General features: G+C 45.6%; 1 protein-coding gene across 2 annotated transcripts in view; it reads left to right on the top strand.

Moving 5' to 3' along the window:
• CREB3L2 (cAMP responsive element binding protein 3 like 2) overlaps positions 1-12,155 on the top strand; it is a 329,774-nt gene that overhangs the window by 100,891 nt on the left and 216,728 nt on the right. For both annotated transcript variants that reach the window (XR_014326465.1, XM_082846810.1), the window contains exons 9-11: positions 8,849-8,948; positions 9,231-9,357; positions 11,035-11,251. Coding sequence is in view for 1 of the 2 variants with exons in the window: in XM_082846810.1 (XP_082702936.1) it covers positions 8,849-8,948; positions 9,231-9,357; positions 11,035-11,251 (444 nt within the window). In the remaining variant the exon portion in view is untranslated. The remainder of the gene's footprint in view (positions 1-8,848; positions 8,949-9,230; positions 9,358-11,034; positions 11,252-12,155) is intronic.

The following is a 12,155-nucleotide window of genomic DNA, read 5'->3' as shown; positions in this document are numbered from 1 at the left end:
CTGAGGGCTGATGAGGTTAAGATCATCCATTTAGAGGTAGGACAGGGACTAGAATTCAGCCACTTACTTTCTCAACTGGACCTGACCTCGGTCTCTTTTGCCGCTGTTGTGCCCTCTCTCCAAGGACCGCTGCCTTTCCCAGCACGGGGTCAACCGTAGCTCCAAACAAGAGGGCCCAGCTTGGGATCTGTGTTTTAGGGGGCCCTGCTCTAGCTTTCCCCTAGCCACGCCCCTCCCCATGGGATGAGAAGTCAGCAGGAACAAGGTGATATATCTGTCTGGAGCTCTAACCTGGCCTTGGAGGGAGCTCGACATAGCAGGTGTCGGAGGCGCCCATGGGCAGTGTTTGCCTGGCTTGGGGTAGGTGGGGTGAGGAGATACCTTAGGATGTTGACATGTATGGGATGTGGGCCTCGTTGGTATTCTTTCTCTGAACCTCACAGAAGGTGAGGGATGTGCTTGTCCTGTCTGTGTTGTTATCAGAAACAAGAATTCATTAGTTTTCCTCTTTGACCTTCCTCTTAGCTATAGTCCTCCTCTCTGTCTCTACTTTTCTTGTTCTTTAAAATCTACATATGGGGCTTCCCTGGTGGCGCAGTGGTTGGGAGTCCGCCTGCCGATGCAGGGGACGTGGGTTCGTGCCCCGGTCCGGGAAGATCCCACATGCCGCGGAGCGGCTGGGCCCGTGAGCCATGGCCGCTGAGCCTGCACGTCCGGAGCCTGTGCTCCGCAACGGGAGAGGCCACAGCAGTGAGAGGCCCGCATACTGCAAAAAAAAAAAAAAAAAAAAATCTACATATGATTCCTGATGGAGGTCTTTCCAGCCAAGCCCACTGGGCTCTGACTGTGCTCTCCTCATTTGTTTGTTTAGACGCACAGCTGCGTCCATTTGCACCAGTTTTGTCTGTCGGCTTCCTCCTCACTGTTGTGTCTTCCACATGTGAAGTCTTCTCTTCGACTGACTGTAATCAGCTGGTGCCTCTTTCCTGCTGTGCACAGAGAGGCTGTTAGAGTGCTCAGGAATGACCTACGTCCAGGAATGACCCTCTGTAGACCTTTGTCTTGGTTTAACTCACTTTTCATTTCTCCATTATCTCTAACTTCTAGTTGTGGGAAGAGTATAAGCTTTCTTTTCAGTTGAAAATGTTACAAACTTCAAAGGATTGTTGGATACTAGACTAAGTTTCCCAGAGAGTTTACAAAGGCATTTTAGTAGGATTCCATGGTAAAGTTAGACATTCCTCAGCCCCAGAAAACATTCTAGAACTCTCTCTTTCTTGTGTTCCTGGGTGAGTAGGTGATAGAATATTTCAGAAGTGCCCTTGGTCCCTGAAAAATAAACGTCCTTATAATGTGGCAATTACACAGTAAGAGAAAGGAGATAATTTGTATTTTTAAAAATTTAGGCCAGAGCCCCATGAACAACTTTCAAAACTTAAGTGAAAGATCATAAATAAATGAGTATTTATTCAAAGTTTCGGATTTTAGCAGAATGTAATTATCTTTTGTATAAGAGTTTGCACTTTAGTATTTAAAAGTCTTTGAGGTAGTTCAACAGTCTCCTTAAATATTGTTATGCAATGTTTTGAATTATTATTAACATTATATCCTACCACCTCCCCACTCTCTGCCTGAGGTAGGTGTTTTAGCTTTTTTTTTTTTTTAATTTTATTTATTTTTTTGTTTATTTGGCTGCGTTGGGTCTTTGTTGCTACGCGCGGCCTTTCTCTAGTTGCAGTGAGCGAGGGCTACTCTTCGTTGCGGTGCACGGGTTTCTCATTGCGGTGGCTTCTCTTGTTGCGGAGCACGGGCTCTAGGCACGTGGGCTTCAGTAGTTGTGGCTCACGGGCTCAGTTGTTGTGGCTCACAGGCTCAGTAGTTGTGGCTTACAGGCTCTAGAGCGCAGGCTCAGTAGTTGTGGCGCATGGGCTTAGTTGCTCCGGGCATGTGGCATCTTCCCGGACCAGGGCTCGAACCCGTGTCCCCTGCATTGGCAGGTGGACTCTTAACCACTGCACCACCAGGAAAGTCCCTGTTTTTGCTTTTTGACACCTCTCTCCTAACCCTCTGATCTTGTACACTAATTCTAGAAGACTGGGGTGGGTGGGGAGGGATTCAGGTGGGGTTTTGGTTCGAAAGGACATGGATGTCTGCGTCTTCCATCATGAAGCCACCTAATGTTCACTCATATAATTTTTTTGCATGTGTGCCCTAGATAAGTAGCACTTGGACTTTTTTGATCATATTGTTTTACATGTTGTGTAGTGACCCAGACACACCACATGTACATATACATCACATTCATAACTAATGTGAATGTTTCACCAATGAATACTTATTTACTATGTGTGATGCCCTCAGATATTGTGTGTTCTATTTGATTCTGTTTAATTAAATACACCAGTCACACCCCAGCTGTTTTCACAACCCACGAATGGTTCATGATTTGGAATTTAGAACTTACTGCTTTAAGTAGTTCCATAAGTAAAAAAAAAGTTGCTTCATTCCTGTGGGAGGCTGAGTCACCCAGAGGGTGATGTACTTACGCACACAAATGTGCACACATGCCTTATAGCCCAGCTAGTTCCATTTCTGAGTAAGGTGTGTTACAGTATTTGGTGGCAGTTGTGTTTATAGAGAGGACCTGGTTGAAGCTCCTGGCACAGCAAGTAATTGGGAACCACCAGTTTATTATTTTTCCTGGGTCCTAGTTTCTGACTCCAGTGGGAAATTAGGTACTAGAATGTTCAAAGTGTAAGATGCAGTAACTGTATCACTAGCTTGTTCTCTCTCGCTCCCTCCCCACACCAACCCCTGCTGTTTCCCTTAAATAACAGAAACATAAGAAAACAAAATTAAACCAAATACAAGAAAACACACGAGGCTGTTGATGCATTTCCCAGTTTTTATAAGATTGTGTCTCACACTGTCGGCTACTTGAATGTTTTGCCCAATTTCCTTTGATATGCCTCCCAAGATACAGGGTGATGCTTTATTTTGGGCAAGGCTGGCAGCTGCCTCTAACTGCTCTTTTACTAGGAGCTGTGTGAGGACAGCCATAAGGTTTATTTTTACATCTCACCACAGGACAAAATCCACATTTTCAATCAAGTGTTGGACCCTCCAATTTAACAAATTGTGAAAAATGTCTTGGCCCAGATAAACGTCTCTCTAAATTAAGACCTTGCTCCCGGAAGCCCAAGAATTCATTAAGCCATAATTAGCCATGATCACTGATGATTTAACATACAGTAATAAAGGAGAAGTTTAAACTGAGTTCCGAACGTACTGTTGGAAAGAGAGTCTGTCCTATGATTGACTTTTTATAGCTTTAGTTTTAAAATAATTCTTCCATTTCATCTGTTGGCTGCCTTTTCTCCAGCCGGCCCTTTATGCAAACAGGGTAACAGCTGTCATCCGAGCTCCCAATGCTTCATGCCGTGGCATCTATCCCAGTGGCATCAGGGAAGGTACCACATCATCTCAGACCAACATATCAGTTGTGAGATTCCAGGCTTTCCTGTAAAGAGACTCATCTGTCATCAGTGGAAAGAAACAGCAAGCACTCTGCAAAGGTGTATTTGTTTCAGCAAACCCAGAGTACCCCAGAAGGGGATTCTCTCATTATTCTGTTAGCTGGTGAGGTCAAGAGAATTAACTTTGACTAAGTGCCTGAACTCAGGACTTAAGGAAAGTGATTAAAAACCATGGTACTGAGATCTAAATTCAGGTTTCTCTTCCTGGGAGCTTATCGCCGTGTTCTGGCGAATATTACTGACTTAGTAATCCTAAAGCCATCTCATCAGCTCTGTTGGTGTCCAGTGGAGGGACAGGCCTTCTAGCTTCCAGTTTCCTAAACAAAGCTCAGGTTTGACTTCCTGACACTTAAGGTGGGCTAAGGAATACCTCTTGTTCCTTTACCCATCGTTTGCATTTTATTTTGGCGCATCCAGAGTCTGCCAGGAGATGTTTATTTTACCCTATTGCTTTTATTTGTATCGGATCACTGACACTTTGTTAGTATATATCTCACTGCCATCAGATCCGCTGTGGCCCTTCTGTTGCAGTTTGGTCACTGTCTGCCATCAGATCCGCTGTGGCCCTTCTGTTGCAGTTTGGTCACTGTCTGCCATCAGATCCGCTGTGGCCCTTCTGTTGCAGTTTGGTCACTGTCTGCCATCAGATCCGCTGTGGCCCTTCTGTTGCAGTTTGGTCACTGTCTGCCATCAGATCCGCTGTGGCCCTTCTGTTGCAGTTTGGTCACTGTCTGCCATCAGATCCGCTGTGGCCCTTCTGTTGCAGTTTGGTCACTGTCTGCCATCAGATCCGCTGTGGCCCTTCTGTTGCAGTTTGGTCACTGTCTGCCATCAGATTCGCTGTGGCCCTTCTGTTGCAGTTTGGTCACTGTCTGCCATCAGATTCGCTGTGGCCCTTCTGTTGCAGTTTGGCCACTGTCTGCAGTTTGGTCACTGTAATCTTTTCTTATTTAATGGTGGACACATCTCTTGGTTGTGCTGTTGTCAATGTGATGCTTTTTTTTTTGGCCGCACTGCACGGCTTGCAGGATCTTAGTTCCCCGACCAGGGATCAAACCCGGGCCTCGGCAGTGAAAGCACCGAGTCCTAACCACTGGACCACCAGGGAATTCCCTCAATAAGATGTTAATGTCACTGGATTTAAGAAAAATCTACTTAACTAAGAAATCTTTTGATCATGAATTTTATTAGGTTATAGGTTTGGGTACCATGGTGTGCTGAATTGGAAAGTACGTGAGCTATGGAGTCAGATAGGTTTGGGTTTACATCTTAGGTCTTCTAGTTACTGGTTACATGTCTTTGAAACCTTTACATAGTATCTCAGTATATGAAGTTCTAGAACTCAGCCAGTGGACACTCAATCACTAATAATTTTCTTTCCTTATGACAAAAATGAGTGTTTCAGGACTTCCCTGGTGGCGCAATGGTTGAGAGTCCGCCTGCTGATGCAGGGGACACGGGTTTATGCCCCGGTCCGGGAAGATCTCACATGCCTCGGAGTGGCCGGGCCCATGAGCCATGGCCACTGAGCCTGCGCGTCCCGAGCCTGTGCTCCGCAACGGGAAAGGCCACAACAGTGAGAGGCCCACGTACCGCAAAAAAAAAAAAAAGAAAAGAAAAAAAGAATGTTTCTGTTTTATGAATGTCTATGAATTTCCCAAACTTTATCACATCATGGAAATCTATTTAGATATTGGGGAATGGATGAGTTAACCTGCTTTCCTTGGGTGAAATCTCTCTGTTGCTGATGGATGGGGCCTTCAGAGTGTCATCATTCCCATGAGTTCACCTTTGCTAATCCGAGTAGGAGAAGCAGCAGCAAACAGCGCATTATAAATCACTGTTGCTTTCCACCAGAATTTCAAACTGAAAAATCTATTTTGAACTACATGTTTGCTCATCTTAAAGAGTTGGATTATAAACTGTTAGAAATCAGGGGCCATTAAACAAACATTTTCATTTGCAGTGGATTCAGAATATAATTGTCTTTGAGTTTGGAAAGGATGTGCTGATGAATGCCAAGTAAAGCGCCACACCACTAGTAAAGATACAGCCCTTACTGCTCGCCCAGCCAGACTTAGATGGTCCTTCTTCCAAACTGATAGCACTTTACACCTATAGCTGGGGTTCCCAACTTGAGCCTAAGGCATTATACCATTGGGGTTTAGGTGTGTCTGGCCTGTCAGAGGTCTGTCTTCAGAACAGACTGTGGAGCCTCCTGGGAGACTGTGCATCCTAGGGAAGGGGTCCCAGGCCTCGTGATCACAATCAGAAATTGGAAGGGAGGAGTGATTCCGAGTATTGTGTGGAATTGGTTTTCTCAGTGGTTCATGCTCTGAAGACTGGACAAAGGGCAGGGATTGGGCAGGGAGGAGGTGCAGGAAGGTTGTGGGTAAATGGGGACTGTTGGTAAAAATGGAAATGGCGATTTTGCTTTAAAAACACCTTAAGAGTTTGGAGCAAAAGTAAATGGCTGTGGTAACATCTGGAAATCTGCTGTCTAATGGAAGCCTGGTTAGAGGAATGTCCTCCACCAACTCTTCCATGCACAGAGCACAGCTGAGCTTCAACACCTTGGAGCTGCCAGCGCAGGCAGCAGGGTGCCCCATGGGAGTTGAGGTGCCCATCAGAAGTGGCAGCCAGCATTACAGACGTGGCTCTTCAGCAGGCCACCAAGGAAACAGCGAGGCCCCTTTCTGTAGTTTAGCTGGTAACAAAGACCCTGTTGATTGGCACCACAGGAGGAGGCCAGAATATGAGAGAAAAGGTTTGTGCCACACGGTCAAGCATAGGTCTTATCTATGGCTCACCTGTGTATATTCCCCACGAGTTCCAGAAATACAGCAGGGAGAACCCAAAGAGGGCTTTGGGGCTGGCATTACAGGATGTTGTCAATAAAATGTGTGCCACTGCCCACTAGATCTCAGCTCTGCCAGAAGGAACGCTCACCCAGGAAGTGGGTCTGTCACTCAGCTCTTAGCTTTGAAAAGGCAGCCGTGCAAGCCAGTAAGAATGGGGTGCTCTTGGGAGGTCCTGGGAGAAGAAAGTGTGATGGGGAAGAACACTTGCTGCATCATACGATCATTTAACTGCAAACTTCTAATTTTTTTCCATCTTTACTGAGGTGTAATCAACAAGTAAAATTGTGAGATATTTAAAGTGTGCAACGTGATGATTTGATACATGTATACATTGTGAAAGGATTCTTCACATCAAGTTAATGACCTATTTACCTTATTTTTATTTTTTGGTAAACACATTTAAGTTCTGCGCTCTTAGCAAATTTCAATTATATGGTACAGTTTTATCACCTAGAGTCACCATATGTCACACTAGAGCCTCAGACCTTATTCATCTTATAGCTGAAAGTTTGCCCCTTTTACCAACCTCTCCCTATTTCCCCACCCCCAGCTCCTAGCAACCGCTTGTCTACTATTTCTATGAGTTCAACTTTTTTTTTTTAAAGATTCCATGTGTCAGTGATACCACGTGGTATTTATCTTTCTTCTTCTGGCTTATTTCACTTCGCATGATGCCCTCCAGGTTGATCCATGTTGTCACAAACGACACAATTTCCTAAAGTAGAATTTATAGTAATCATGCTATCGGTATTTCTCAGCCTTGAGTAACTCACAAAACTCTTTTAAAGAACGTGTTGCTTGAATGTACAGAAACATAAACCAGTCTATACTACTTGTGATTATGCTTCTAGATAACCATAAAGCAAGAAAACATACAGCTAAGTACTAAAAAGACCTCCATATTAATAGAATTTAACGGTATGAAATAATGGGATGAATGATTTTGTTTTGCTTAAATTAAAACCACTGTACAAGGTAAAAATACGGTGTAGATGGGACCACATGGGGTCACTGAGTTCAGAGAGCCTTCGCTGTACGTGCTGTGGGCTCCAATTCTGCCTCTGGTCTTATCCATTGAACTGCTAAAAGCAATAGTCTTACTGCCAACCTGTCCTTAGTTGGCTTAAACCTGAGAGAACTTTTCACTGGTACTGGTCACAGGGGAAGCTGCAAACTTGGGAAAACCTGCATGTCCTTCCAGCACTGGGAAGCTGTTCAGGAGATGGGCTGTGGTGGAGGCAAGTTATCTGCCAAAGCCCAGAATTCTTCTGCAAATGAGTGATTTGCTTTTCAGTGTTTTTCAGTGAACTTGTCTGACTTTCTAATGTTCCATCACAGCATGAATTTTCTGAAAATCTTTGAGACCCAAGAGAAAAGCATCTGCTTGTAAAACCTCTCCACCTTGCCGAGTGCATTGGGCTTGGAGAGGAGGGATGGGGGCGAGGGGCAGTCTCTGCTCTTTTTGCTGCTCACACAGAATTCATCCCCGAGGCTCTAATTCAGGCGAGTGTGCTGTGAGATCCTTTTCTATGGCTGCACTGTTCACAATTTGCAAAGAAATTCACCATCTGCTCCTCCTGTGACCTGATGTTACACAGAGCAGAACATACTATTCTCATCCTCAAACCCTTCCCTTGCACGGGTGTGCACAGCTGTCCACTTTTAGGGATAGAACAACTCTCTTTTGCTCCTGTTCTGTGTATTTTCCTGGAGAAACATCAGAATCTGCATCAGAGGACGGCTTCCAAGATCCTGGCTCTGAAGGTGTGTCCAGCTGAGCAGGCTTCTTTGCTCCTGATTCATATTTGGGCTTCATTTCTGCCTATGGAGGTGCTGTGAGCCTTCAAGTGCCGCAGGCTTGAGGTGCTCATGGCTGTTTGCCTCCCCGCCATTCTTGTCTTCCTCTCCATCTCTCTCTCTCTCTCTTCAGATCTGCCATCTGAGCATCGGCTGCTCAGAGATGTTGCTACCACCTCCTGTCACAGCCATCTCCTCTGGCCACCCCTCCACGTGTTCTCTGCCCGGCATCTTCTTCTTCATGCTTTTCTCCTTTCTTGTATCTTCTTCAATGTTTCTCTTCTCTTGGTTGAACGAATTCTCCTTGGTTCACCATCACCAGCCAATTTTTACTTATTTTTTTTCTCAATGGCTGACAAACAAATCCCGGGATTATCAGGGATGATTTGGGGCATAGAGATGACTGTTACTCAGAACAGCACAGAATGGACAAGCTGCTCACGTGGGCGGATCCTGAGCCCCGTAAGCTCTATGACTCTGGTGCTGGAAGACAGTGGCGTATGTGTCTTCACCAGAGGAACTTTTTCTCAGTACTGTGTTCAAATTCAGACACAAAGCCTTAGACACTTCCCTGGAGCCTGGGGCAAAGATCACCCACAAGCATTCTTTTGTCTCTCAGACGCCCTTCTTGGCTTTGATTTGTTGTGTTTGCAGAACTCTCCTGCAGCAGCTGCAGAAGCTTCAGACTTTGGTGATGGGCAAGGTTTCTCGCACCTGCAAGCTGGCTGGCACACAGACTGGCACCTGCCTCATGGTGAGTTTCCTGAAGGAACAACACCATTACTGCCCAGGCCCACTCCCCAATCTCCAGTCTCTCCCCAGCTTGCCACGTCCAAGTGCTGGGGTGTTCGAGGGACCACACAGCTCACTCCGAGGCTGTCTCTCCACTATGATGTGACGGTGATGGACTGCGTACGATCTGCTGGCCTGATGGAGGGGAGCTGTCTTTCTGGACCTCCCAGGTGTTGCAGGTGTAAAGGTTTGCTCTGTGGATCTCGGAATTGACGGCTCTCCACTTTCTCTCCTCGTCCTGCAGGTTGTTGTGTTATGCTTTGCCGTTGCATTCGGCACCTTCTTTCAGGGCTATGGGCCCTATCCTTCGGCCACCAAGATGGCCCTGCCCAGCCAGCATTCCATGCAGGAGCCCTACACAGCCTCCATCGGTAAGACAGCACTCAGCAACTTGGGAGGTGGCTTGTTTCTTTTCTCTTTCACTTCTCAAAGCTTAACTTACTGAAAGAAGTCTTATCTGAGAGTCTGATTTTTTTTTTTTTAGATGGGAGGACTTTGCTAAACCACTTGGTTTAGAATAGCTATATGATAAACGTCCCTGGGTACAGAGCAGTGGTCTCCAAATCATTTATCCATAAAAATGCATATATATCCGTTCCTTGGGAGAAGGCAATTCAATATCACTGTTCCCTCTCCCCCATAAAAAACATTCATTGAATAGGCCCACACAAGCATCTGCCCCCGAATTAGTTACTCTGCAGTTAACTGTCATCGCTGTGACCGCCAAGACATTGCAGGAAGTGTTCTTGGCTTCTGTTTCCATATGAAAGTCTAATTTTTAAGAACTGGTAAAAGTGTAGCTTCTCCACTGAAGGGAGGAAGAGAGCCATGGGGGTGTCTGGCGCCCAGGCTGCTGGGTCTCCCCTTGTGGCACTCACCCACTGGGCTGAGACACCCCTTGGAATTCTCTAGAGCGCAGCAGAGCACAGTTTGCAAACTACTACTCTAGACTGTGTTCCCTGGCAAATTCTGATGTCTTCTTTTTGAGTTCTGATAAGGGGGAGGGATGCGCATTTGGGGGGACGGAGTGGGGAGAACATTAAGTTTTCCATGACATTTTCAAGGAATTCAACTCAGTGGAATTGTATGCGACCATAGTAAGCATCTGTAAAATGAAATTAAAGAATCAGCCTGTCTTACAAAATATTATGCCTAAGATTTAGAAAATTTGGAGAATCAGGTGTCAGAAGTGATATTCTCACCCAGATCAATGATCTCTTTTAAGTATGTAGGAAATAAAGAGGCGCTATGTAGGGATCATAAAATAGATACACTAGTAAGAACAAGGGTGGAATTAGGGGGTACTGGATTTGGGGGGTAGGCATAATTTTGTGGTTCTGAAAGATCTGTGGTCTTTGTGAGGTAGGTGTATCCCTGCCAGGTATATGACAGAAAGGCTAGGATTTCAACCAAATAATTGCAGTGGTCTCCCGGGAAATTCTTTTTTCCCTAAGGGAATGTATCTCTAAATTTGATTGGAAGCCAATGGGAGCATAGTTTCTCTGTTGTAGAAAATTGCTACGAGCCATCTAGCTATGCAACTATCCTATAAAACAAAAGAGAATGTCTCCGTTGTTTGATTTATGGCTTTGGCTGTGTGTCTTCTCTCCAGTTTTAGATGAAAACACAGTTTTCTGCCCTTTTGCCTTCCCCTATGCAAAACCTGCTCACTGGGAATGCTTATTTTAGCTGCGTCTGGACATCGCCAAGTATTTGACTCCTATTGTCCACAAATTGTTTCCCCCAGATGGTTGGGGGTGGGGCATGGAGGGGAGTTTTATTTTCAAAGCAGTGGGGTGGCAGTATGCTTCCTGTTTATTTGCTTTTCTATTGTTCTTCCAGACTTTTTATAATTGGTATCATTTTTCAATGCACAAAACTCTGAAATCCTGAAGCCTTTATAGGAAGCCAACTCCAGTTGGCACCCTGCGTCCTGGGCAACAAGAACCCATGAGTTGTCATCTGCTCCCAGCCCTGGGCATAGAGTGAGGGGATGTGATGTACCCCTGTGGTCTCTCGTAACACCTGTTACTTTGCTTTGTTCTCAGTGAGATCCAGGAACCTGCTGATCTATGAGGAACATTCTCCCCTGGAGGAGCCATCCAGTTCGGCCTCGGCTGGGGAGCTTGGGCGCTGGGACAGAGGTTCCTCCCTGCTCAGGGCATCAGGGCTGGAGTCCAGGCCTGACGTGGATCTTCCCCGTTTCATTATATCAAATGAGACCAGCCTGGAGAAATCAGTGCTGTTGGAGCTGCAGCAGCACTTGTGAGTCAAACAGATACAGATTCACCTCCTGTAAGGCACTGACGATGGGTTATGCGTCAGCAACGTGCAGTGTGGGGTGTAGACTTTCCCACTGGCCTAGTCGTACCTTTGGCTTTTTCAAGACCTATTTCCAGCACCCAGACTCTGGAGAGACTATTGCTTGTGAACAGCTGCCCCTAGCAGAGATTGGGGAAGAGACCTGGTGTGAGCTGGCCCCGTGGCTGCTGCGCCACTGGGGAGCTGGCAGTGGTGGCTCCAAGAGTCCGGGGAAAGGGCTTGACTCCCTTCCTCCCTCAAAGCCTCACAAGTAAACATACAGTCCAGTAACAGCAGTGTACTCGCTATGCAAATGCAGCCTCAAGGCTTTCCCCAGCTTCCTTCCAACTAGAGATACATATATGTCATGCAATATGTCAGTATGTAGTTTATGATTTATGTGTAAATAAACATGCCTTAATTATTTAGTTATAATTACATGTTAATATTGAAGGACACTTCGAGAGGCAGTATGCCTGTATGTGTTTCCATATTGAAAATAACATACATTTGTCTCCAATTCTCCATGAGGTGTTTCCTTTAGGTAGTTATGAGGAACAGTCCTTGTGTAAACACAAAGGCTTGTACAACTGCTGGGCTTTGATGTCACGCTGGGGAGATACCTGGGTACACCAAATGGCACGGGAAGGAGCGTCTGCGTCCAATCCTGGTTATACATGGTGTGGTTCGTGGTCTAGCTGAACTCTGCCTCTGTGCTTCCCAGAAATGATGCTATTCCAATGCAAGTGGGAAAGACTTTGTTTCAGATTCTTCGGTTTTCTTCCCCTAATGTTGCAGGGGAAAGTTTGTAATTATATATACTATTATATGTTTACATTATATTATACATGCATTTAATGCTTTATTA

Source organism: Leucopleurus acutus (genome assembly GCF_964270905.1).
Source record: "Leucopleurus acutus genome assembly, chromosome: 9".
NCBI classification, from domain to species: domain Eukaryota; kingdom Metazoa; phylum Chordata; class Mammalia; order Artiodactyla; family Delphinidae; genus Leucopleurus; species Leucopleurus acutus.
This window is presented reverse-complemented; position numbering and strand designations above follow the sequence as displayed.